Source organism: Pteropus vampyrus, unplaced genomic scaffold, assembly GCF_000151845.1.
Source record: "Pteropus vampyrus isolate Shadow unplaced genomic scaffold, Pvam_2.0 Scaffold15, whole genome shotgun sequence".
NCBI classification, from domain to species: Eukaryota; Metazoa; Chordata; class Mammalia; order Chiroptera; family Pteropodidae; genus Pteropus; species Pteropus vampyrus.
The window spans coordinates 1,050,036-1,077,194 of NW_011888796.1; the positions used below are offsets into that span (position 1 = coordinate 1,050,036).

Here is a 27,159-nt window from a genome sequence, read left to right on the forward strand (position 1 = left end):
TCTCTTGTAGGCAGCATATGTAAGAGTCTTGTTTTCTTATCCATTTAGCCACCCTATTTTTGACTGGTGCAATTAATTCTTTTTCATTTGAAGTACTTGTCGATATATAGTTATTGCCATTGTTTATTCATATTTTTGGCACATATTTTTTTTTCTTCTTAAAGAAGTCCCTCCAACACTTCCTCTAATACTGTCTTGGTGATGATGAACTCCTTTAGCTTTTTCTTGTCTGGGAAGCTCTTTATCTGTCCTTTGACTCTAAATGATAGCTTTACAGGATAAAGTAATCTTGGTTGTAGATCCTGGGTTTTCATCACTTTGAATATTTTGTGCCAAGCCCTCTCCTGCCAAATTTCTTTTGAGAAATCAGCAGCTGCCCGTCTTATGGGAGCTCCCTTGTAACTAACTGCTTTCCTTTTGCTGCTTTTAAGATTCTCTCTTTGTATTTAACTTGTGGCATATTAATTATGATGTGACTTGGTGTGGGCCTCTTTGGGTTCATCTTGTTTGGGACTCTGCATTCTTGGGCTTGTATGTCTATTTCCTTCATCAAGTTAGGGAAGTTTTCCGTCATCATTTCTTCAAATAGGTTTCCAACTTCTTTCTTTTCTCTCTTCTGATTTTCTGTTACCCCTATGATGCAAATGTTGTTAGGCTTAATGTTGTCTCATAGGCTCCTTAAATTATCTTCATTTTTTTGGATTCTTTTTTCTTACTGATGTTTTGATTGAGTGTCCTCTGCTACCTCATCCTCTATATCGGTGATTTGATTCTCTCTGCTTCATGCACTCTGTTGATTCCACTAGTATAGTCTTCATCTCAGATATTGTATTCTTCATTTCTGACTGGTTCCCTTTTTAATCATTTTTAATTGTACAGTTTAGTGGCATTAAGTACATTTGTACTGGTTAGCAACCATCACCACCACTGTCTATCTCCAGAACTCTTTATCTTGTAAAACTGAGTCATATAGTAATTCTATGTTGAGCATTTTGAGGAACCTCCATACTGTTTTCTATAGCAGCTGCACCATTTTACAATCCCACCAACAGCGCACAAGGGTCCAAATTTCTTTACATACTCACTAATCCCCAATAAGTTTTTTTGAGAAGGTAGCAGAAATCCAAATTGTCAGAAGGCTGTGGCTATTCGAAGGAGCCCCCAGATTTCATGGAATGTGAGCACCAAAGGGGCTTGAGAGCTCCTAGTCCAGCTCTGGAGTAACAGATGTAGAAAACTGAGGTCAGATTACCTACCAGTCCTGCTGACTGATGGCAGAGGCTGAAGCCAGAAGCCAAGACTGATGGCACCCAGGCCAGTGCTCTGTTCTCACACTCACCTTTTAGCAGTTCTTTCTTGAGCTGTAGGCCAATATTCTTCACCCCATTTCTCTGACAAAGAAACTGAGGCTTGAGGAGGAAAGATGGCTTTTTAAACCTCCAGCCAACGAGCTCTGGTAGTGAGGCCAGGTTTCTACACCCAGGGGTGGCTCTCGAGAACCGAGCTTGGGAGGGGATGAAGTAGTCTCCTCTGCTCCCAAGAACGGGCAGTCACCCAGGTGGGAGTAGCCAGTGACTTGTCATACCTCTCACTACCTGACCCCCTGCTCCTCTTCTCTAGGATGATCCACTCACAAATCTGAACACGGCCTTCGATGTGGCAGAGAAATACCTGGACATCCCCAAGATGTTGGATGCTGAAGGTAAAGGCTTAATCTCTGGGATCCCATTTGGGGAGCCTGGGGTGTCACCTGCCTCTCAGAGATTCCACAGTTCCCTAAGGTTTGGAGAGAGAGGTGATAGCTGGTACTGAAAGGAATTGGAGGCTGTTTCTGCTTGGCTGCCTGAGGACTATTTCTCTTAGTCTTGGAGTCGGGTAGCAGTGCTTGGGTGGGACATGATGTTCCTTTGCTGTTGTGGGGGAAGGGAAAGGATCATTTCCCCCTACACTCCTTGGTTCTCCACCTGGGGCCCTGTAAAGTAGACTGATAGAAAAACAGATGAACAAGAGAAAAGCAAACAAGTTTATTAATGTGTGCATCACACAGATACAGGGGAGTTTGTAGTGATGAGTAACCCGAGGAAGTGGTTAGAGTTTGGGGTCTATATACATACCTCACTTCATAGGGGTAAAGGAGTGGAGAGAACTGGCACTTAGGAAAATCAAAAGACTTTTTGGAAAGATGAACGGTCCCTTTGGAGATGTGATGGTTTGTGACGGTAGTTGTTGTGTGTGTGTGTGGGGGGGGGGGGGACATTTTCAAACATAAACAAAAGTAGAGAGAAAAGTATAATGAACTTCCATATACCCGTCATCCAGATAGAACAGTTGTTGAGATTTCGTCTTACTCTTTTTCTTTCTCTCTTCCGTTTTCCTTGCTGAAATATTTTAAAGCAAATCCTAGACGTCACAGCATCTCACTGATACATACTTCAGGCTATATACCTTTAAAATATGGATATTTTCTTAAATATCCATTATCCGTAAAGCGATGTTACCACCTTGCAAATTGACAGTAATTCCTAGATAAATTAAAATTTGAAATTAAAATTCCCCATTTTCTTTTTAGAGTTGATTCGTTTTAATCAGCCTCCAAACAACGTCTGCACATGGCGTTTAGTTGTTATATTTCTTGTCTTTTCTAATCTGTATCCCTTTTTCCTCCCCCCCGACCCCTTTTGTTTCTGCCATTGAACTGGTTGCAGAAACTGGGCCAGCTGCCCCATGGAATGTTTCTTATTCTGGCTTTGCCTGCTTCCTCGGGGCCCCATTTCACTCTTTCCTCTCACATTCCCGTAAGTGGAAGTTGATGCCAGAAGATAGTTAGATTCAGGCTCAGCATTTTGGCAGGAAGACTTGGTGGTTCTGGGAGCATCACATCAGGAGGTATATCATGTGTTCACCAGTTGACTTTAACTCCAGATTTTTCTTGACAGACATCGTTGGGACCGCCCGACCAGATGAGAAAGCCATCATGACTTACGTGTCCAGCTTCTACCACGCCTTCTCCGGAGCCCAGAAGGTACCGGGAGCCCCTGCTCCTTCCTTGCCCAGCACACCTCATGCCGGACTCCAAACCGTGCCTTCCCGCCCACCCCCGCCTCCCCCTGGCGACAGGGTCTGGATGGTCTGTCTCCTTGGTAGAGTTAGCCTCCGGTGCCACTGTGGCATGTTGTTCTTGCTCAACTCCGTCCCCGCCTGCACCACTTCTCTTCTCTCTCATCTTCCTCTTCTGTCTCTGAGAAAACTGGGTAAGAACTCAGCTTCCGGGATCCACACGACTGTCTTAAGCAGGAAGGGCTGCATGGGCGAAACAGGCAGGGGTGGCACCGTGGGCAGCAGCCCCTCTGTGCCCACCTCCATCGGAGCTAGAGGCTTGATCAGAGCTGCAGGGCCTCCCCTAGGCAGGCAGATCTGGGGAAGTATCTCCTGTCTTCACTAACCTATTTTGCAAAGGTGTCACGAAGCCCACACTTTTCTTCCACTCGTGGACGTGATTTGGTAAATCTGTGCACAGTCCCTTTGGGCTTTGGTGCCTTCTCCTATATCCTGCCCAGGACCCCCCCGCAGGGTCACTCTGCATGCTGTGTTCCTGGACATAAGCACAACCCTTGTAAGGAAGAAGGCGGGGTGGTGGGCAGCTGTGAGCCCCTTCAAGTGTCCTGGCCCAGTGTTGCTCAGAGAGGCCTGAGGTTAAAGTCCAGGTGTGCCTGTTCTGCAGTATGCAGGGGTACCACAGCTGAAGGGCATCATTCACACTGCAGACACTGACGACTTGAGTGTTTTGTTTTCCTTGCCAACCTTGCCTCAGGCAGCAGAAGCCAGGTTCCCCTCACAGGCAGGAACACAGAACCACAGGCTTGGCCTTCACAGCTTTGGGCTGTGGACCTGTCACGCGCTTAGGCAAACTTCCCACCCTCAGCATGGCATCTGAGTGACCTGTCCCGAAATGCATGATGGGGGCACTTTCCCCACCTGTCCCCACCTGTCCCCACGTGTCCCCACGTGTCCCCATCTGCACAGCCTTCCCCTGACACTCACTCTCCCTTCCTCGTCTCAGACTGTGCTCTCTTCCATCCCACCCCCCTTCTCTTCCCATCATCTCATTTTTCCTTTTTCTACCCATTCCCTCATTTCTTTCTGTCTTGTGTTCTTTCTGTCCACCGTGGCTGTTTGGGTTTATTCTGTGCTGCTGCTGCCCACTTTCTTCTCTCAACCTCTTCTCCTTCTCTGTGCAGATGTGTAGGCACGCTAAGGCTGGATGGGAAGGCCATGTGACCTAATGTTTCATGTCACTGCCACACCTTCTCGGGTGCGCAGAAGGTGAGCTCTCCCTTGGCCTCGCCCACTCTCCCTGCCGCCCTCTGCCCATCTCTTTATCCTCCCTGGATAGTCCAACAGCCTCTTAGGGCTCCAGCTCCTGAAATGATGAGAGGAGAGGTTAGAGACGCCCCTTCCTGTTCTTGCAGGAGGGCAGGACACACTCTGAACCTTGGCCAGGGCAATACTTGAAGATGCCGGAGAACTCCAGCCTCTGAATGGCCTCTAGCATCTCTGTCCTTACAGTCATGGCATAGTTGGTGTCACAAACGGGAAGGAAGTCTGTGGTCTCAGCTCCTTCCCTGACCCCTGAGTTGAGAGCCCTTATCCCAAGCAGCACAGCTCTTGGCTGTGTTTCCTGATTATTCCCTTAAATATGCAGGCTCCCTTCACTTCTTTCTCTCCCTCCTTCCTTTTTAAGCAAGACCATCTTCTCAAATAATCCAGCAGCCAAGGCAGGAAGAAATCTTCCCACCTTCTCCCTGGTGTCCAGGCTGGAGGCTCAGAGCCCTGCCTGATCTTTCCAACCAGGCCTGCCATGGACAGCAGTGCAGGTTGCACGCCACACAAGGGTGCCCTGTGTGCACCATAGACAATGAAGATTTGAATATCTATTACTAAAATCCTGTAGATAGCAGTAAAAATGTCCTCTAACATATTCATATGACAGCTTTTCAGCAGAAGTGCCTTGAGAAAGAGGTACCTTTAAAAATAACACCAAGGCACCGTTTGGGCTAGTGGCAGGCCTATTCCTGGCCTGGAGGGGCACTCAGGGCCTTCCTCACCTTCCTTCTAGGCTTCATTGGTGCTGACTGGGACAAGATGCAGCCCCTCCTGGAGGCTCCCTCATAGGCATCCCGGCCCTCCCAGGATGCCCAGCTCCTTCCAGCCTCTTGCAACCTCTTCTCTGGCCTGCCTCTTGCTGCTTCTTTCCCTTTGTCCCTCCTCTGCTGCTCGTCTCTCTCCTGTCAACTTCTTCTGGCCCCTCTTACCTCCGACCTTTTAGCCAGGATGTGAGCAGCATCGATCTACTTGCCTTGGTGGGCTCCCAGCCCTGATACCAGACAATCTGCTTGCCCGTGTTCATGGCTAGGCTGAGCTCTCTGCTGCGGTTTCCCCTCTTTCCAGCTCTCTTTCCTCTTTCCTCCTTCAGAGGTTCTGTCCTGGGCTTCATGCCTGTTGACACTGGCCTTCCCCGTCTCTGAAGCTTTCCCTGTGTTTGGCTGATGATGATGCTTGGAAGAAAGTATGTGCGTGCGTGCATGTGCATATGTGTGTGTGCGTGCGTGCATGTGCATATGTGTGTGTGTGCGTGCGTGCATGTGCATATGCGTGTGTGCGTGCGTGCATGTGCATATGTGTGTGTGTGCGTGTGTGCATGTGCATATGTGTGTGTAGCAGCCTGCTTTTTTTGCCTCCCAGGTCTCATACCATCTCTTGCCATGCCCTCTTCCGTCTCACTCATCCCTGTTGCAACCATTTCATGCTCCTTTCATCCACATCCGAGGACAGTTGGGTGGGGGGAGGGGCGTGGGGGTTGGGGATGAGGATGTGTTCCTCTCACGTCCTGGTCAGGGCCTCACCCAGAGTTGCCTCTAACGACTTCTAAGGATCCAGGCAACTGCTTAAAGCAAAACAGGTCAGTGGTGGGGGAGTCTTCCCCTCTCCTGTGGAAGGAGGAGGATTCTTTCAGACTCACACACTCTTCTTGTCTTGACTGTCTCCATGTCTAGAGCCAGTGAGGGGGAAGGAAGTCTTCCAAAACCCCTGCCCAGTGCCCTCTGTCCCCTCCCACTGTCTTTCTCTTGCCAAGTCTTATACAGTGGATCTAGAAAGGCAGCAGAGTCTAATTCATGCTTGCACGTGTGTGTACACGTGGGCGTGCATGTGTAGCAGTTCATGTACCCACACGGGCGAGTGGCGTGCAAGTGTGCGTGATTGATTTTACTAGTCAGATGAGGGGCCAACTTTGACCTGTTGGTTTTGGTTCTAATTCTTTCCTCTCCTCTCCCCTCCCCTCCTCTCCACCCTCCTCCGCTTTCCCTATTTAGAATGGGCAGAGAGCAATCGGATCTCGTTGATGCAGTTTGTAAAGCTTTAAAGGTCATGGTCATGGTCTACTGGGAACTGTTTCTGAGAAACAGCCCTTTAAGATGTGAACTGGATCTGCTCTAGGGGTTTCTGGATGCTTTAAGGAGGAAATAGTGCTGTTTACATCTTCCATTTGCTCATCAGTTGCTTTATTCACTACTGTGAGTCTTCTAAGGAAAAGAAATCCTGTCTCTGCCCTCAAGGAATTCATGGTCCATGTGGAAAAACTTTTAATAAAGAGAAGTCCAGGATGGCCGCTCTCTAACCAGTGCTCTCCTCTGCTGCAGACCCGAGTAGGGGAGGGCAGGCCAGGCTGTAGGGCTTCAGGACAGGAGGCTTTCTTGAGCAGGAAACACTTGAGCTTGGGGGTTTTAAGGGTCAAATAGGGACCTGCAGGTGAAAGGCTCAGAGAGGGTTGGGAAGGGCAGCCAGTGCTACTGAGGAAGGCGGTCGCAGCTTGTGCAAAAAGCTTTGAGGTATGACAGAGTACACCGCCTGCAAAAGGGGAGCAAGTTAGTGCTGGTCTGGGTCTCGTCCTGCTGCCTGGAGCAGGTAGTACTGCGGAGAAGCCAGAGACAGCAGAGGGGGACAGGGCTGGGCCACATGGAGTCAGCTCCCCTCAGTCTGGGAGGCCTTGCTGGCTGGGACACCGGGGCTGGGTACTGACTTGGGAGGAACAAAAAATAGGCAATCCTAGTTAGATTTGGGGAATTTTTAACTAAAAATGTCACAGATGAGATTGTCGCGGCATTCATGTGAATTGGTGGGTTGTGGGTGGCAGAGCCATAGTGTGTCATCTGGCCACATTTGGATGTTTGACGTCACCATAATTGAGGATGATTCCTCTTCAGATTCTACCTGTACCAGCTAATGTGATGCTGATTTTTAGAGTAGTAGTGTGGCTTGGGATAGCTGAATTTCATTTGGGATTTCTAAGTACTCCGGGAATAAAAGTCCATTCTTTTTTTTAAATAACTCTAAAAACAAAAAATATTGTTCTGTGTTTGGCTGTAAAATAGTACAACTTAAATAGGTCATGAAAATATAAACCAAGGAAAGGTGAACACAAATTTCTATAAGTCTTTTCCTTTAGTCCTTGGAAATAATCTATTTGCTTTTTCCTGCAAAACATTTTCTCAGCCCATTGACGACCTGTGCTTACATCCCTTATCTCATGCAAATTCTGTGTCCCTCAGAAAGGGCTGGGCATTCTGGTTCTGCTTCTTGGATTCCAGAGCAGCCTGTCTTCTCTGTAGAATAGTCTGAAGCCATAACCCTGAGTTTCCCTCAGGGAATGAATCTTTCCTCTCATAGAACAAATCTTTCCTTGGAGCTCTTGAAATAAAGCCATCTCTTTCTGAACTGGTGGTATTGGGTGCCTCTCTCCTAAATCTCCCATAGTCCTGGAGTTCCTATAACCATGGGAGGATAAAGCTAGAAAGCCACGGAACTGGGCTGACAGGGGTAGGCCCAGATCCTACCCTTAGGAGTCTCGCTTGCCTTCCGCTCCAGGGCATGTCCTGGAGGCCTTACCAAGCTTGGACTTCTGAGCTGGCCTCTCTGACCTCCTAGGCTGAGGATGGTGAATGACTGGATCTTTTTCTGTAAAGAGATCGATGTGGAAGCAAGTATAGGCCATCACCTAGCAGGCTTCTGCAGGAGGTGCCTGCCTGCCTGTGGGGCAGGTGAGCAGTGAGAGCGAGGGAAGGTTGAGGTTCTGCAGATTCTGCCTGTCGTTTTTCATAAGCGAAATCTGGATTCCAGGAGCTTACTTCCTGGTGGCGGAGGGAACTGGCCGTCTCTCAAGGGGAAGACAACCCTGATGGAATTTGTAGACGAGCCATCACTTTTTTTACAGAAAGCCCGCTTTTGTTCCACGATGGCCATGCTTTATTTCCTGGTTATGATTGGGTTTTCTTAGTCTCTCCTGGTGAGGCCAGCCAGGAAAGGGCAGGCTAAGAGGCAGGCTTGGGAAAGAGGTTAGGTCTCTGTGAAAAGTCCCCAGGAGGCCCGCATGGGAACTCCCCCAATCTTCATACAGAAGGAGTTCTCCTTTGACCCTGGAACAGCTAACAGGCTCTGAGGGCAAGACTCCTGAGATCCACAGGACATGTTTCTTAAAATCCCATGAACGCAGGCCACACTCAGTCACCCAGTTTGATAAGTTGACGCACAAATCAAAGTTTATGACTTCTGAGCCCAAGATTTTAAGATGATTCAGGAAGATAACAAGGTTAAGGCGGGAGCTTTATCCGTGAAATATCACAGTGGCAGCGGCCGCTCGCCTGCCAGCAGTGGCCATCTTCCCCGTTGACTCTGACCCGCTTGGTCAGCACGTTGGGCAGGAATCTTCGCAGCTACCTGACATTCTTACATAAACGTCAGCACAGAGTAGAGTGTTGGCCTCCCTCGGGGCCTCTGCTCTAGCTTTCAAGTGGCCCCAGTGACTTCAGGCAGACTGCTATCCCCAGCCAGCCTCATGGGGCTCTTTGGCCTGGTTCCCATGACCCTGCTCTCTCTGGGGCCCCACATCTTCTGGGACAGGCTCCAGGAAGGAATTTCCTTCCTTGTCACCTCCTAGGATTCCCCATGGTGGTTTCCCCAGAGGAAGGCGATCAACCAGGACTTCTGTGTATGAGGTGGCCGTGCCATTTCTAGCACAGAATTGAGTCGGGGGCAGAGGATGAGGGTCTAAGGATGTGACTCCTTGCTTCAGTTACTTGAGACCTGGCACGTGACGTCCCTATCTCACAAGACCCTTAGCTCCCCCTCTGGCCACTCCCACAGTTCTCCTGGTGGAGGCCCACCCTCTCTGACACCTCACCCTGGAGGGTGCAGTCTCTTGACCTTGAGCTTGAAAGGACTTTTATGATGACCTCATTCTCCTCCCCCCCACACACACATCCCAGCACAGTCACCCTCAAATCATATGATTTGGTGGACATATGTCCTATTTGAAAAGTCTACAGGGAAAAACATTTACATTTTCTTAGTCATTCCTTCTCAATTCAAATTCCTTCCTCGTTCTCAGAAAGTTCTTCCTTACGCCTCTCCTCAGTCTGTCTTGCTGCGGTTGAAACCCATTTTGTTCAGCAACCAGTTGTGAGGCCCCATCTTTCTACCCCTTAAGCCTTTGTCATTCTTTGACAGCTGCAAGGTAACCTTCTCTAGGGCCCTAAGATGCATATCTGTCTTCTCACAGGCATTATTTGTTTTCTTTTCTACCCTAGGACCCAAAAAGGCTTTGAGTTCCCCCCTTGGATTTGGGTTAGGATGTGCACAAGAAATGCTGAATTGAAGTCACCTAAGTGAAGCGGATTAGGCACGCCTAGCCCCTACTGGTGTTAGGTGCACGGTGCCCTCCACAGCCGAAGGAGGAGCAGTGTCTCCCTGGGGTTTCCGGACCTTTTCGTCTGGTTGTCATTTAGACCCTTTTTGTTCCTCTGGCTGCCAAGGCCCACCTCAAGTGTCTGCATGCCCAGCTGTCAGTGCACGATGTGTGCTTAGCTTCCCAGAGTAGCCTGTGCTGACTTTTGGGCAGGTCCCTTGGATTTCTCTAAAGTACTTCAGGTGTTGGGCCAGGAGCCTTGAGAGATTCTGCAGGAATTCTGTGAGGTCCCACTGCTTCTCAGTCAGCACTTGTTCCAGGACTCCCACATTTGAATTCCTGCATCTCCAAGATTCTGGCAAATCCAGCCTGAGATCCTGAGCCTTGGGGATCCCAGGGTCTCCACTCGGAATTCCAGAATGGTCATGAAGTCACCTCTCCACCTGACCTGAGTCTTCTGACTATATTAGTCATTGAATTTGTTTCTTCCTGACATGTGTGTTGGGTCTCAAACTCAGGCCCTTCTCCAGGGCCCTAGTTCAGCCACCAAGACTTATGTCTAGGCTCCCCTGATCCATAAGACTCAGCCTGGGGTGGCAAAGAAGATGGTAGGGAGGGGCGAGGAGGATGTGAATTCACAGCCTCGAGAGCTGCCTTCAAACCATGCCGGAGGTGGCTTTGTTGACACAAGTGTGTACCAGGTGTTCCGGCTGCTGGTTGCTGACCATGACCCTCTGTCTTGTTTACAGGCGGAGACAGCAGCCAATCGTATCTGCAAGGTGTTAGCTGTCAACCAGGAGAATGAGCAGCTCATGGAAGACTACGAGAAGCTGGCCAGTGATGTGGGTACCCCCGAGTTCCCTCGGCCCTAGCAAGGCCTTGCCACTCCACCCTAGAGGAAAGGGAGCCCCAGAACCTATACCCCTAGATCCATCCCTGGGGCACAGTCAGTTGGGTGTAATCCATGATCCCAGCACAGATGACCCTGGGCAGCCCCGCTCCGGCCCTCCCAGGAAGTGGAGGTGGGTCAGAGGCCAGTCTCTGGGCTTCATTCAGAGAGCTGAGTTCCAGGCTTTTTCTGTTGTCAGCAGTGAGCTTGGGAAATCCCTTCACCTCTCTGGGTCTCAGTTTTTTTGTTTGTCAAGTGAGAGTTGAGTCAAGGGATCTCAGAGTCCTTTCCAGCCTGGTGTACTTTTCTGTGAGTTTCACTTACACTCAAAAAGTAGTATGTTCAGTTCTGGGAGGGCATGAACTCGGGATAGTTTAGTGCTGGCTCAGGCTAGCTCAGTAGCTGGGCTCGCCCAGGGGACAGGATGAGACAGGGAGGGCTGGGTTTGCTGTCTGCCATTGACTACATTTGGGTTAAGGCTCCTCCTGCTTCTTCCGTAAAATAATTCAGCTTTCTGAGCAGTTCAGCCTGGACTCTTGGCAGATTGGCCATCCAGCACAGTAAGAACTCAAGTTCTGGGCCCAGGTACCTGGGTTTACATCCCCGCTCTACCATTCCAACTGGGTCATCTTTGCAAGTCACATAACCTTGCAGTGCCTTGGTTACCTCCTGTGTAACCTGGGGGAGAATCACAGCACTTAATCCTGTAGTATTCCTGTGATTGACGTGCCTGGCATCTTGCAGGTGATCAGTATATTTCTTGTCGTCACTTTCACTTCTTTATCACCTCATCAAGAAAACAATCCAGGCTGTTCCCTGCCTCTGCCCTAAAAGCCAGCCACTTGTCTTTTGAGTCAGGGATCATATTCTAGAATCTTAGAAGGTCAGGTAGCAAAGACCTCAGTGAACAGCTGTTAGCCTCGTCCATGGTATAAATGAGGAAACTGAGGCCAGCTGGGTAGTAGACCTAGAACTAGAAGTCAGGTCTTAGTCAAGCCGTCTTCCCACCATGTCTATGGTTCTTCCCCTGGCAGAGCAGGGTGGCCGAGTGATGCTGGCTGTGAGTTAATGTACTCTAGTGGCCAGACTTCATGAAGCCTGTGCTTCTCAGAAGAAACACCTCGGAACCTGGTCTCGTGGCCTGGGAATGGCCTAGGATGGTCGCTGGGAAGGAGTGTACTGTCAGGAGAGTCGCTCCCCGCTCTTCCTGGCCATTGGAGGAGAGAGAAGCCGGCCCTTGCCCCTCACGCCCAGCATCTTCACACCCTAACCTCCACCCACCCCCACAGCTGCTGGAATGGATCCGCCGTACCATCCCGTGGCTGGAGAACCGGGCGCCCGAGAACACCATGCACGCCATGCAGCAGAAGCTGGAGGACTTCCGCGACTACCGGCGCCTGCACAAGCCGCCCAAGGTGCAGGAGAAGTGCCAGCTGGAGATCAACTTCAACACGCTGCAGACCAAGCTGCGCCTCAGCAACCGGCCTGCCTTCATGCCCTCCGAGGGCAGGATGGTCTCGGTGAGCCCAGCGGGTCAGCCCGGGCCCCCAGCCGGGTCTGCCTCCATCCCTGAGCTGCTCCAGTGCGGTGCCATGGCCGACTCAGCTGGGTCGTGTTTTCTACTGCCTGCACACACTTCTCCGGAAGTCATTTCTCCCTCCAGGTTACCACCAGGCTCCAGTCCACACTCAGCGATGTGGGGTGGCTCCTCTCCCCAGGGGGAGAGTCCCCTTTCTCCTGACCATTCCGGGTCAGACTTGCCCCTTCCATACCCCTAAACCATCTCCCTCAGACTCCCCAGCTCCACCAACTTCCCCCCACCCTTCAAAATTCATCTCTGCAAATAGAATGCCTCTTGACATAGTGAGCCAAAAAGGGCATAATTCAAAAGATAATTTTACTTCCATGGAATCTTGTTTAAGCACTTAAAAAAAAATTATTACCTTAAACAAGTAACAGATTTTTGTGGTAGGATATTTCTAAGGTACAAATAAGCAAAATAAAGAAAATAGAAATGACTTATCAACTTAAATTTTGTTTGGGGAAAAGATTCTTTTAGTCTTTCTATATAAATACATTTTAAAAGCGAATCCTAAAGCATGTTTTATTTAATAAGCTGCTTAAAAAAAAACTAACGTATCATGACCAGCTTTTCATGTCATTAAATACTCCTCATTTATGTTACTTTTTATGTTATTCCTCCCTCCTTACCCTCTCCTCAGTACTGGGGGAGAAATTTTATGAGCCAGAAACACATGCAAACGAAAATTTCAGAATTCACCAGGGTAGAGCTTTTGCCCTTTAAAATGGAGAGTAATGAGAAGACCTAGGCATATAAGACAGGAATGCGAGTGAGCAAGTGAAATGTGCAAACAGCACTTGAGGGAGGCAGTTTGGAAAATTGCAGTCCTTTTATGGGTTCCAGGTTCAAACAGCAGCTTTTAGGTAGTCAGAGCTGCTGCTGGCCGAAGGGTGCTTGGTGTGAATTAGAGAAAGTGCAAGCCCTTGGGCAAATGCAGCCTGGTCCCCAGGCACAGAGTGGGGACCAAGTCGGGGAGTTGGGTGGCACCCAGGACAGGCTCTCAGCTGGTCACTGCAGCCGGATACCCTTGTGTTGACCGTAAGGAGCAGCCCTGTTGGTGGCTTCCTGTCTGCAGAGCTGTGGGTTTGTGTTCAGCACATCACTCTTCTCAGACTCTTAGCTGGCTCTCCCAGGCCAGGGTTCCCGAAGGCTCCAGGCTGCTTCCCAGAGCCCATCAGCAGATCAGAAATGTGGGGAGGTAGGGAGGCTCCCACACCTGCTTGCTTTGTTTAATTTCTTATTCTGTTTCCTTGGCTAGTGCTACAACCTGTATGGTGGGTCAGAATCCTGTTGGAAGTCAGTCCTGGGGCCACAAAGGGCCTTGGGCTCTTTCCCCACAGGGCTGCGCACCGAAAGCCCCATAGCTGTGTGGCCCATGTGGACTCTGGCCTGGGAAGCCTGTCGCCCAGGAGCCTGGGGAAATACCTGGGGGTTGGGCGGGTATGGCCCAGACGGGAAAGAGGACCCTCCTGGGAGGCATGGAGCAGCTGTGGGGGTCTCGGGCCCAGGCCTGAGCCGGGCCCTGACCATGTACTTCCTGTCCCCACAGGACATCAACAATGCCTGGGGCTGCCTGGAGCAGGCAGAGAAGGGCTATGAGGAGTGGCTATTGAACGAGATCCGGAGGCTGGAGCGGCTCGACCACCTGGCAGAGAAGTTCCGGCAGAAGGCCTCCATCCACGAGGCCTGGACGGACGGTAATGCCAGCCCAGCCTCCTGGCTCCTGAGGGTCCCCTATCCCGGCCACCAGCCACAACTCCTTTCTTCTCTTGCTTTTTGTTAGTTTTCTCTTACTCGTTCTTTGGCAGTAGGCAAGTTCATCAGCCCTTTGGTTGCCTCAGTTTTCTCATCTGTAATGCAGGGATAATAATAGTACCAGTTTCACAGATTTATGAGAATTAAGTGAATTAGTGTATACGAAGTACTGAGATGAGTTCCTGGCATAGTACGCTGCTAGGTACATGTTAATTGCTGATTTTTCTGGTCACTGTAATACTTTCTTCTTCCCTGAGTCAGTTAGGGTGGGGTTCAAATCCTGCCATGTTGAAGCAGTGTAAATTTGGACTAGTGACTTAAACCCCACGTCTCATTTCCTTATCTGTACCGTACAGATGATGATGTGCCCTGTACTGGCTTCCTAGGGCTGTGGTAACAAATCACCACAAACCGGGCGGCTTAACACAACAGAAACGTGTTCCGTCACAGTTCAGGAGGCTAGAGGTCCTAAACTGAGTGATGGCAGGGTGGGCTCCTTCTGGAGGCTCTGAGAGGGAGGCCATCCCATGCTCCTTCCTGGCGTCTGGTGGCTGCTGGCATTCCTCGGCATTCTCTGGCCTGCATCACTCCCATCTCTGCCTTCGTTGTCACGTAGCTTCTTCTCTCCATGTTTCTGTGACTGAATCTCTCTCTCCTTTTTCCAGTGAAAACACCAGTCGTTGGATTTAGAGCCCACCCCAATCCATTATGACTTCACCTTAACCAATTACATCTGCAAAGACCTTATTTCCAGAAACAGTCAGATTCTGAATTTCTGGGTGGACATGTGTTTTGGGGGAACACTGTTAACTCAGTGTACCTCCTCATGGGGCTGTGGTAGACTTAAATGTCATAAGCATATTTTACGCTTAAGTCGAGTGCCCGGCGGCGCATGGCGCACAGGCAGGGAATGGTTGCCCTGGGTATTTTTCCTCCACTGCCTTCCCGCTTCCTGTTTCTGGCCTCCAGTTACAGCGGAGCAGAGCCCTTGCCGCAGCACCTGTGTGTCTCTGTGACTCTGGCCTGGAGGCACTCGGGCTCTGTCTGGTATCTGTGTATCGGCAGCTAAGGTTAACTCCAAAGAGAAAATCAACCTGGAATAGTGTTTTCCTCAGAACCTGAGCTGGGGCTGGAGAAGGGGACTGGGGCCATTTCAGCTGGCACCTCTGAAGCAGACCTCATTGGCCAGTGGAGCTCAATGCCCTAAGATCCCTGCTTGGCTTTGTTGTGTCCCTCACACATTAGGCTGAAAATGCATAGTGACGGCCACATCCAGCTTGTTTGGGGATAGGATTGTGCTGGACTCAGACAAGGGGTTTGGGTTGGGCTCCCCATTGTAAGTACATAGGCTGAGCTTTGTACGAAATGCTTATGAAGCTGCTGCCTGCCCTTTACTACACAGGTATGGAGTTATTTATCCTGGTAGTGCACGGTGGAAGGGGGATGGCGGTTGTACCGATTCACCCACACGCTTCTACTGTGTCCTCTCTGGGGTCAAGAACAGCTCACAGCGAGGTACAGAGCAGGGATTGCCCTGTCAGCTTGCCAGCCACCAGCAAGGCCGTGAATAGCGCCGGCATGCCAGCAGCAGATGCCGGCACGACCTCTGGCAGAAGCAGTCCTAGCTGCACAGATTCATACCTAACGACATTTTCACCTGCTAACTCGGGAATTCCATTTCTTGAGAATGTCTAAAGAATCAATCTTAAACATGGGAAAATCCCGTGTCTGTAGATGTTTGCAGTGAGACCATCTGTAATAGTGCAGGATGAGGGGCCTGATCTCCCAGAGTCGGTTACACCAGTGGTGGCTCAGCCACTCAACAGAATGTTAGGCAGCTGTCGAAGGGGCACATTCGAAGACTGTGGAGCCAGAGTAGAAACTCTGATGATATGCTGCTGAATGTTTTAAAAGCAGTAGCATAATTTATAGATAACCTATGGCAGGGGTCCCCAACCCCCAGGCTTGCATAGGTATCGGTCCATGGCCTGTTAGGAACTGGGCTGCACAGGAGGTGAGCAGCGGGCCAGCGAGCAAAGCTTCATCTGTATTTGTAGCCGCTCCCCAGCACTAGCATCACTGCCTCAGCTCCACCTCAGATCATCAGACATCAGGTTCTCATAGGAGCACCGGTCTCTGGTGCCAAAAAGGTTGGGGACCGCTGCCTATGGTTTTAACACAACATCCTGAAAAGGAGTAGATATGTAGGCTCCTCTGTAATTTTTTATATTGTATTATTATTCTGACCTAAAAGAATAGAGGGAAGGAAAGAAATGCCATATTAGGCACAGCCCTCAGCATCTCAGCCCAGCTTTCATTTATGAGAGGGGCTGAGCATTCATGACAGGTGCGGACATGGGGCGGGCATGCAAGAAGGCCAGGTCAGCCCCTGTCCTGTGCCAGTCACTTCACAAGATGGCCGTCGAATGTCATCTATTAACAGTCCACTGGAGGTCATATCTCATCCCATTTTCCTACTCAGAAATGGAAATCCAAGAATGCAAGCCCTGCCCACCCCGAAAGAGAGAGGGCAGTGTACCTGATGGTCGGAGAAGGCTCTGGCCATTGATGGAGATTGTGTAGAGTGCTCCGGACACGCTGACCGCTCTGAGTGTACTTGAGTGGGGATGGTCCCTGCAGGGCTGCTGGGGGCTAGCAGCAATAACTGGAGAAACTGTAAAGATGGGGTACCTACCCCTGAACACTTGGCTAGTTTTCTCCTGGTTGTATATAGGATATAGGTCGTTGTTCCCTGCTGTTTATAAAGTTAACGTTATACCTGTACATCCCCCGTAGTCCTGCATAGCCTTCATGTGTAAACACTTCTGATGGCACCACATATGCTCTGCGGAGAGTAGTAACTTTCCTGGCCTGACCCCCTGGCGGATGCTCTGGTTGCACATCTGCTCTCTCTCTGCGGGTGACTGATATTGTATGGTGGGCATCTCCTTGGGATGTACCCCAAGAAGTGGTGCTCCGGGGGGTCCTGAGAGGTAGATGGTTGGTTCAAGAAGATGGGGCCTCTGCTCACCCTCCAGCTTCGGCTCAGCCTTGTACCATGTCTCCGAACCCAGGCAAAGAGGCCATGTTGCGGCAGAAGGATTACGAGACGGCCACGCTTTCGGAGATCAAGGCCCTGCTCAAGAAACACGAGGCCTTTGAGAGTGACCTGGCTGCCCACCAGGACCGTGTGGAGCAGATTGCTGCCATCGCACAGGAGCTCAAGTAAGTGCAGCCTGCCCAGCCTGGGGCTGCAATGGGAGATGACATGTAGCTGTGATAAGTGAGGAGGGCGGGTACAGCCTGGTGCCTGGGCAAGAAGGTTGTCAATACAGAAGACTAGGAATGTCCCTCCAGGTAAAGAAGGAGCCCACGACCCTTCCTGTTACATGCCTTCAGCCCTTACCTGTAACCAGTGCAGGAGCAGAAGGTGACCAAGTCTTGGCTCTGAGCTCTCACTGCCTCAGTGGCTCCCTGATGTTGGGCATCAGGTCAAGGCTGGCACCGTCTGCAGCCGAGGTTGGGGCGAGGGCTTTTGCAGAGGACTGGCCTTCCTTGGTCTCCTCCCAGTGGTGTCCTGAAAGCCAAGGAGTTAAGGGGTTAGGAGGGGCACCTGGAAGGTCGATGAAATGAGCACACCTGGCCTTCAGCACCACTAGTGCTTCCAGCCTCAGGAAGAGAACGACAGGCCTCAGAGGCAGCCTGGGTCACCTGACTCTTCCTGTCTCTTCCCTCCCAGTGAGCTGGACTATTACGACTCACCCAGTGTCAACGCCCGGTGCCAAAAGATCTGTGACCAGTGGGACAATCTGGGGGCCCTAACCCAGAAGCGGAGGGAAGCCCTGGAGGTGAGGGTCTTCAAGGGAGATGGAAGCCTGCTGCCAGCAGCTCTGTGTGCCCCTTCCTGCTTTGTGACTCCCTTTGCTTTGGGCTAAAAGACTCCATTGGGTCCCCCAGAACTCCTTCAGCCCTGGCCAGAGTGTGGAAGGCTCATACTGTCACTTTATTTGGGCTTTGCTCTGTGGAGAGGCTTCCTCTCTCACCCTAACCATATCTCATCACCTGGTTTTGTGCACTTAGCCTGACCTCAGCCATTTTTTCCTATTCTAGAAACCAGACTCTGGGGTCCAGGCTGGCTGACTCTAACGTGGGGTGGTCTGTACACTCCACGTTAAGAATAAGTGCTCCAGAGAGAGGCTGTTCTTTCTGCCTGTTAGTTTGGTGCTTCCAGACCTGGACCCCTTGGTGCCAGCCTAGAGGATCTTAGAGGGAGAGGAGGAATTCTAACTATGACTCTGCTAAACATCTCCCCACCCCTCCCCATCTCACACTCCCAGCGGACTGAGAAACTGCTGGAGACCATTGACCAGCTGTACTTGGAGTATGCCAAGCGGGCCGCACCCTTCAATAACTGGATGGAGGGGGCCATGGAGGACCTGCAAGACACCTTCATCGTGCACGCCATTGAGGAAGTCCAGGTGCGCTGCGGCCCCCCCACCCCGGAGGCCGGCTCCCCCAGCTGCCCACGGCCTAACTCTTGCCAGTCCCACTCCTGCAGGATCCCCCGCTTAGCGAGAGGACTGAGCACAGCATCCCAAAGATTTCATAGATTTGAAACCTTTGCGTTTTACTTATTTTGATTAGGTAATGCATACACATGGCACAAAATTGAAAAGATAAAAAAGACACGCAGTAAGTTCTTGGTCTTACGCCTTGTCCCCAGCCCCTAGGGGCCCTCGTCAGAGGCAAGCAGTGTGGCCACACAGTCTCTGCATACGTGAGCAAATGTATTTAGTGAACACATTCTTGTCCACGCCTTTTTTACACAAAAAGTAGCTTTTACTATATACTGTTTTCTGAACCTTTATTTTTAACAGTTATCTTGGAGCTTGTTTCATATCAACAAACATCTTCCTCGTTCTTTTATACAACTGCGGAGTATTAGAGCAAAGCACAGAGGAAGCCTGTATTGGGGGAGGTTGCCTAGGAGCAGGGCTTGGGGTACCCCTTAACCCTGACCTGACTGTGGGGTGGCGAATGCCCCGGCGTTGCTGCCTGCTTCGCCAGAACCGAGCATGAAGCTATTGCTCTGATGGCTCTGCCTTCACCTTCCTGTGGCCAGTCGTGCCTTCCTGGTTCCTGGCTGTGAGAATCCTTGGTTGATGCCTCCAGGCCTCTGGGGGCCCTTTCACCTACCTCTCCCCTGGGACATCTCTCCCTTTGCTCATCTCGCCCACAGGAGGCATGAGCCCCTCCAGTCACTATGCTTCTCTTGCATCCCTTTCTCTGTCCAGGGACTGACTACAGCCCATGAGCAGTTCAAGGCCACCCTTCCTGATGCCGACAAAGAGCGCCTGGCCATTCTAGGCATCCACAACGAGGTGTCCAAGATTGTCCAGACCTACCATGTCAACATGGCCGGCACCAACCCCTACACAACCATCACGCCTCAAGAGATCAATGGCAAATGGGACCATGTGAGTCCAAGGGTTGGGCGGGGCATTGGCTGAGCCATTGTTAAGTTTCATAAGGGCAGGAATTTTTGTCCTTTTTTCGATTGATTGATTTTATTGATTGATCTATTGATTGATTGATCGATTTTTGATAACATAGTCATTTCTCATTATCTGGCAAGTTAATGAATGCCTGAATTTCTAGAACAGGTCAACGCTTTCACTCCTGTTACTGACTGGCACTTCCCTTCCTGGGGCCTCTGTTCGCGCATCTGAAGTATGAGGCAGAGGGCCGGTTCACCCCCAATGTGCCATGGTTACTCCCGCCCCAGGTGCGGCAGCTGGTGCCTCGGAGGGACCAGGCCCTGACGGAGGAGCATGCCCGCCAACAGCACAACGAGAGGCTACGCAAGCAGTTTGGGGCTCAGGCTAATGTCATCGGGCCCTGGATCCAGACCAAGATGGAGGTGGGTCCTATTGTGGGAGGTAGGGGTGGGCCTTCTACCCCTTCCCAGCACCATCCCAGCCAGACAGGCTTGCCTTGTCTCCTCCCAGGCGGGACGCATGGAGGACTGATGGTCCTGAGCCCATGACTGGTCTGCTGCCCTATAGAGGGTGTGGAGCTCATGCAGGGAAGCCTGTGGGCTGAGCTCAGTGTCTGGCTTCAGAAGCAAAGACTCCCACAGGGACACCACTAAAGAGCCACATAAGAAGGTCCCACAGAGGGATCAGCGCCTGGGTTGCCGATGTGGCTTACCCTTATGGCTTATCTGACTGGCCAGATTTCCCTCTATCGTCAGTGTTCCTGAGCAGTGAGCTTGGTCAGGGAGGGTGGTCTTTCTAGGGAGAGACCTGGACCTCAGGCAAGCATGGAACTTCTTCCTGAATTGTGTGGGCCAGATAGCAGGATGCTGTAGATCAGGGAAGGGTTAGAGCATGGTGTCCTTCTCAGCTCCTTGAGTCCAGGTCGAGTGCACATTTGTGCATAGTAGGCGCTCAGGAAATATTTGCTGGATTGAATCGAGTGCACAGAAAGTACTTTCACAGGAAGGTTTCTTTACATGGATGAAGGCCAGACAGAAACGGTTATACCTGGCCCACAGAGACAAGTGGATTGAAGTGGGCCAGGCAGGCACCCTAGTTGTAGAACAGCCGGAGCATGGCCACAGAGGAGGTAAGCCAGGTGCACTGAGGCTGTGAGAACCTGGCTCACTGGTCACAGCCAGCATTCCTGAAGTGAGCGATGGTCAGCAATAAGGCTTAGGAAGTGAGTTCGAATAGCAAGCAGAGATTAAGTTAGCAACTGACCTTGCATCCCCTCCCTGAGGCTGTCAGGTGCCCAGGAGATGGGAAGTGTTTCATCCGTTGGTAACAGTGCCTTTCACACACCTCTGTGATGCTCTTTACATACCAAGAAGCGCCCATGCGGAACGTGTCTACCTCCGGGTTTACTAATCCCTGATGGGCACCCCCCGGTGCTGGGCTGGGAACCGAGAATCATTTGAGGCGTTGAGCAATGATGTACGGGGGCCCCAGCCTCACCCCAGGGGCACAGAGTTGGGGGGCGTTTGACAAAGGCCACCTTCCTGGGTGAGCAGGAAATTGGGAGGATCTCCATCGAGATGCACGGGACCTTGGAAGACCAGCTCAGCCACCTGCGGCAGTACGAGAAGAGCATCGTCAACTACAAGCCCAAGATTGACCAGCTGGAAGGGGACCACCAGCTCATCCAGGAGGCACTCATCTTTGACAACAAGCACACCAACTACACCATGGAGGTAGGTGGCTCATCCTTGCTTCTCTGCAGAGGAAGCTCCGGATCCCTTCCTCCCCCTTCCTGGGCCGGGCAGCCGGGAGGCTGTGATCTTCCAAGGAAACTGGCCGCAATAGGACAAACTCACTTTGGAGTGAGGAGATACTCACTTCTCACCCAGGAGCTCTGGTCTTCAGTCTCAGTGCCTTCTGGATTTCCCCAGGAGCTTGTTGACATAGATTTCCAGAATTTGATTCACTAGGTCTGGGGTGGGACTTGGGAATCTTAAGTTTTTAATAAGCACCCCAGTGATTGTAATGCTAGTGGTCTCCACACTCTGGCTCAGGTACTTACGTGCTGAACAGCTACTTGTTTTGACTTTGAAGAAGGGGTGTGTGTGTGTGTATGAGCGGTTATGGAGTTGGATGTTCAGAGAATTACCTATTTTTTTTGTTCTATAATCTTTTCCACAACCAAATTTTCCTTCCTTCCTACCCCGACCTACGCTGGCAGTTCTGGTCTGTGCTCTCCCAGGCAGAGGCCACCACCCTCCCTGCCCATGCTTCCCCATTCATCCTCTGGGTCCTCTGTCCTGGTTTCTTATCCTGGTTCCCCCGCCTCTACTGACACTGTGAGTCCGGATGGAAGGCCAGGTTTGATTGCTTTGACCCTTTAGATGGTCATGGGAAGGAGTGGCCGGGGCCGCCCGGGCCAGGCCTGGGGCCCCTATGCTGACAGGCCCCTCTCCCGTCCCCAGCACATCCGTGTGGGCTGGGAGCAGCTCCTCACCACCATCGCTAGGACCATCAATGAGGTGGAGAACCAGATCCTGACCCGGGATGCCAAAGGCATCAGCCAGGAGCAGATGAACGAGTTCCGGGCCTCCTTCAATCACTTCGACCGGGTGAGAGATCCACCCCCTGCACTTGCTCAGAGCAGCCCCCAGCCCCTGCCTCTGCCCCAGGGCCCTGGAGGGCATTGCCCAGAGTGTGGGCAGCGATGCTGGACCCAATTCCTGGGCAGGTGAGGAGGAGGAGGAAGGAGAGCGGGAAAGTGCCATCAGCCTGCCCTGACTCTGCACTGCACAATACTGGCCTTGGAAAGCCAGTCCTGGTGTCCCATGAGCTCCTCTGCTTTCCTGGAGAGAGAGCTCATGTTGTGGGTGGAGAGAGGACCCTTGACCCCTGACCCTTGCTCTCCTACCATGAGTTGTTAGCCCTTGAGAGCAAGGCTGCCATAGCCTCAAGCGAAGGCCTTTTGCCCCTGGCTGTGGGGACTGTCCCTCGCCGCTGCCTCTGGACAGAGGAGCGGAAGTTCCATCCTACCTCCACCCCACCCCTGGGGCAGCCTCTGGGACACTGTGGAGATGTCAGAATTGTCAGCTGGGTTCTCATTCAGCTCTGGGACAGGCTAGGTTTTACATAGGTGCCCCTCTCAGTGCCCTGGGGCTTTGGGGTGACCACCTCGAGTGGGAGGGAGCATGGGGTTAGGTGCTGCCCACCACCCTGCCTGCTTCACTGCCCTCCTGGTGCCTGGCTGGGTGAAGCCCTCCTGGAAACTGGGGTGGGGCATCGGACTGGAGGAGGGCTGGGCACCTCTGGGGGCTTCTCACCCCCTGTGGCCTCACTGTGCTCCCTTCTGGCCTGCTTTCCGAAGCAGGGCTTTGTGTGCCAGGGAGGGGACACCCTTGGGACCTCGTCTGTGTGTCTAACCGTGTGCACTTTTATTTTCCCTCCTCCCCCACCTTATCCACCCTCTACCCTCTCCATCCGCATGCCTTTGTCCCTGTGTCTCCCCACACACGCCACCTCCCCCTGGGGCATGTCCCACTCCCTCCCCTCACGGCCTCCACCTCCCTGGCACCGCATGGCTCGCTGCCTGGCGCACGGCGGCCCCAGGATCACTCCGGCACGCTGGGTCCCGAGGAGTTCAAAGCCTGCCTCATCAGCTTGGGTTATGATATTGGCAACGACCCCCAGGTACTTGCCTCCTGCATGGAGCACACTCAGGGGTGGCATCTGGGGCGAGAAATAACGCGTTTCTCCTTTTTCTCTTCTCTGTCTGGATCTCCCTGTCCCCCCCTTTCCTGTGGGCCATGGGGCTCGTCCTCTCCTGCTGTCCCTGCCTGGCCCGTGTTGGGCTCCTTCTCCTGCTACTCCGACCTCTGACCCTGCCCTCGGGTATCTTTCGTGGGACCGGCGCGGTGCCTGCCTTCCTCTCTCCTCGCCGTTCTCCATCCCGTGGACGGAATTTTGCATCTCCCTGCTCTGTCTTCCTTTTTCCCGTGGACATTTTCCCTGGACGTGTACTTGCATCTACTCCTCCTATGTTCCTCTTCCCTTTCTGACCCCAAAATCGTACACCTCGTCCTCCCCTCCGGCCGTCTGTGCCCCCGTCTTCCTGGCCCTGGGCTGGCCCTTCTCCTCCTGTCTCTGGCCCTCCTTGTGTCTTGGTGCCACTGCCCCCACAGAAGAAGACAGGCATGATGGACACGGATGATTTCCGCGCCTGCCTTATCTCCATGGGTTACAACATGGTAATGTAAACCCCACCCTCTGTCCTGGTGAGGGGCAGCCAGCTGGCCACAGAGGCCCAGTCCTAGCTGTGGCGGTCTGGAGGCCCTCGGGCCAGGAGATGCTCTCCCCAGAAGGGGCTCAAGATTTTGGTCGCTGGGGAAGAGGCTCCCTAAAGACAGAGCCCAGCCTCAAGGCCTGTGTGTGTCCTGCAGTCCTGACCGCCTCGCTCCAGTCTGTGCCAGTTTATCTTCTGGTACTTACTGTGGAGACAGCCTTTCTCATTCCCACCGTGGACGGCTGTGCTGAGCCCGAGGCTGGCAGGAAGGACTGGTAGTTTGGACATCCTGGATTTGGATTGGTTTGCTTCATCTTGTATAAGGCACGGAGATTTCTACCATTTCTCTGATGGCTCCAGCCAAGCCTGCTGCCCCTTTGCCATTGCCCCGGGCTCCTCCCCCACCTTCTCAGCTGCCTGCCCTCATGCAGGGCCTTCTGAGCAGGGCAGGGGCCTTAGCTGGGCAGCCAGGCGACTCCTGGACCAAAGTGCAGAGCCCTCGGGCTGCCAAGCACAGGGCGAGAGCACAGGCTCTAGGAGCAGTAGATCCAGGGGTAAATCCCTGCTCTGCCATCACCAGCTTGGGGGCCCCGATGAGGTGAGGGGACTGCAGGACTGTTGTAAGGGTTAAATGAGGGAACTTACATGAGTGTTATGCCCTTGTCTGGCACATAGAAAGTACAGTATTATAGGAAGAGCACAGGTTGTGGAGCCAGACTGCCCAAATTCAAATCCCAGCTCCACTAACTACTGGCTGTGCGACCTTGGACGAGTATGGGCCTCAGGTTTCTCATCTAGAAACCTGATGGAAATAATAAGCACCTACGTCATGTGGTTGAGGTGTGGGTTAAATGAATTAAAATATACACAGCGCTTAGAATAGTGCCTGGTAGATAATATATGCTGTGTGGGTATTAGTTGTTGTTATTATCATTATCGTTATTATCGTAATTTGCTCCAACGAGAGCCCAGGCATCTGTAGGGGGTGGGAAGCCCTGAGCACGGGCTTCACTGTTGGGTGTCGTGTCCCTGTCATACACTCGGGACAACCCAGGTTGGGACAGGGGCTGCTGTGCCCTCCTCTAACGGCTACAGGCTACTCAGCCCCCAGGGCCTTCAGGTGCCTCTGAGAGAGTCCCAGCAGGCTGTGGCTCAGAGGCTGACAGGCCTGGCGTTGGTTCTTCTCTCCAGGGAGAGGCAGAATTTGCCCGCATCATGAGCATTGTGGACCCCAATCGCCTGGGGGTAGTGACATTCCAGGCCTTCATCGACTTTATGTCCCGTGAAACGGCTGACACGGATACAGCAGACCAAGTAATGGCTTCCTTCAAGATCCTGGCAGGTGACAAGGTGCGTTGGCTATGGTGTGGGTGGCGTGCTGGGGCGGTAGGCACTGGCTGGGCTCTGATCTGGAGGGGACTTCGTGAGCTCCTCCCGGGGTCCCACAGGGTCCCACTGTGTGTGTGTCTACACATGTATGTGTAATACACGCGTGTGTTTGTGTGTGTATATGTCTGTGTATTCAGAAGTACGGGGTTGGGGGGTCTGGAGTAGGCACAGCACAGCACACCGCGAGGGGCGCAGCTGCCGGGCTTCGCGGCCGCCTGACCTCCCTCTCTCGGCAGAACTACATCACGGTGGACGAGCTGCGCCGGGAGCTGCCGCCGGACCAGGCCGAGTACTGCATCGCGCGAATGGCCCCCTACACCGGCCCTGACGCCGTGCCCGGTGCTCTGGACTACATGTCCTTCTCCACAGCGCTCTACGGCGAGAGTGACCTCTAACCCGCACCCACTCGTCCAGCGCCCTCGCCCCTGCCCGCGTGAGCCCCACCCTGCACCTCCGCTGTACCCCCCTCTCCTGCCCGGGTTTGGTTTCCACGCCCAGCCTCCAACCGGCCAGCTGGGACCCGCCGCGGCGCTGATCCTCCCTGCCCGCCAAGTGACAGTTTACAAAATTATTTTCTGCAAAAAAGAAAAAAAATTATGTTAAAAAAAGTAAAAAAAAAAACCAAAAAACCGCATATTTTATTATAGAAAAAGTATTTTTTTCTCCACCAGACTTAAATGGAAAAGAGGAAAAATTAACTATTTGCACCGAAATGTTTCGTTTTGTTGTGACATAGGAAAATAACTAAGCACAATGTTATATTTCATCCTTTTTATCGACTTTTTTTTTCTATCTGTCCCATCTGCTGTATTCATTTCTCCAATCTCATGTCCGCCTTGATGTGGGAGTGGGGGGTGGGAGGTAGGGGGTGATCTTGTCAAAAGGCACATTGGTGCATGTGTGTTTGCTAGCTCACTTGTCCATGAAAATATTTTATGATATTAAAGAAACTCTTTTGAAATGGATGTTTTTGCAAGGAAGAGGATTTATGTGGCTTGTCTCATTTTTAAGTTTAGAGGTGTGATTAGCCTCTTCATCCGTGCACTTTTTTTTTAAACTATAACATTACCTATTAAAAATGGTCAGGACAAAATTGGAGTATGGGCAACTTTGATATTGCTTGGCACAGACTGTATTAAAGCAACAATGCTCCCGTGACAGCTCTTTGCTTGCTCCTTGCTTGCTGTTTTCCAGAAGTGTGTGTGGGTTCAAGGGTGGTGTGGGGCACCCGTAGATACACCCCTAATGTGTTTTTGACCCCGGTACATTCAGTCTTGCTCTTCATTTTCTTTTTTTTTTTAAAAAGGAAAAGGTGGTTTCCTCACAAGGCTCCTCTGGTTTGAAAATAAGGTCATTGGATATGTCAGGGACTCCCTGATCATAAGCCCCACCTTTGTTTGTCTCTGCAACATCAAACAACTTTGTGACATCTGTCTGCTCTCCATGCCTTTTATTTTTGCCACCCGAGACGAATTGAGTTATCTCAGTAAGGGTGACCTCACCCCTTGCTATTCAAGATGTCCCACAGATGACCAGCATTGCCTGGGCGCTTGTTGGAAATACAGACCTCAGGCCCCGCCCCAGACCTTCCAAATCAGAATCCACGTTTTTAACAAGATACCAGCGGATCTGTGTGCACTGCTGTAGCTTCTGTTTTGACTCCTTACTCTTCTCTCCAAGGCTGTCTTTTACTCCAAGTGCAGGCAATGAAAACTGCCGATGATGCTATCAATACTAACAGTGCAGTGGGTTACAGAAACGTAAGAAGCAACTGAAGCTGTAGATCTGTGTTCCAGTTATGGCGTGTCTAGGAGTTGAAACAGTTCAGTGTAACAGTTACAGGGAGTTGGGTCTGTGGAGACTGTGTGCCAGAGTTCAAATCCATGACTGCCATTTCCAAAATGGGTAAACTGTTCTCTTATGTATTAAGTGGGGATAACAGTGCAGCTCCACGGGGAACACCATGGAACAAGGCCAGAGTCTGGGCTCAGCGTCAAAGCTATTATGTCAAGCCTAACCAAAGGCACG

The 27,159-nt window shown here is 51.7% G+C and overlaps 1 protein-coding gene across 3 annotated transcripts in view; it reads left to right on the forward strand.

The window, feature by feature from the left end:
- Positions 1-26,289, forward strand: part of ACTN1 (actinin alpha 1) — a 93,973-nt gene extending 67,684 nt beyond the window's left edge. Inside the window, exons 8-22 of one of the 3 annotated variants that reach the window (XM_011383800.2) lie at positions 2,937-3,022; positions 10,489-10,581; positions 11,918-12,148; positions 13,760-13,907; positions 17,040-17,190; positions 17,705-17,813; positions 18,303-18,443; positions 19,260-19,442; positions 19,751-19,885; positions 21,017-21,196; positions 21,929-22,075; positions 23,070-23,150; positions 23,642-23,707; positions 24,934-25,092; positions 25,368-26,289. In XM_011383800.2, the coding sequence (XP_011382102.1) occupies positions 2,937-3,022; positions 10,489-10,581; positions 11,918-12,148; positions 13,760-13,907; positions 17,040-17,190; positions 17,705-17,813; positions 18,303-18,443; positions 19,260-19,442; positions 19,751-19,885; positions 21,017-21,196; positions 21,929-22,075; positions 23,070-23,150; positions 23,642-23,707; positions 24,934-25,092; positions 25,368-25,526 (2,069 nt within the window). In that variant the 3' untranslated portion in view covers positions 25,527-26,289. The remainder of the gene's footprint in view (positions 1-2,936; positions 3,023-10,488; positions 10,582-11,917; positions 12,149-13,759; positions 13,908-17,039; positions 17,191-17,704; positions 17,814-18,302; positions 18,444-19,259; positions 19,443-19,750; positions 19,886-21,016; positions 21,197-21,928; positions 22,076-23,069; positions 23,151-23,641; positions 23,708-24,933; positions 25,093-25,367) is intronic. The other 2 variants (XM_011383809.2, XM_011383818.2) reach the window with 2 other exon arrangements.
- The last annotated feature ends 870 nt before the right edge of the window (positions 26,290-27,159 follow it).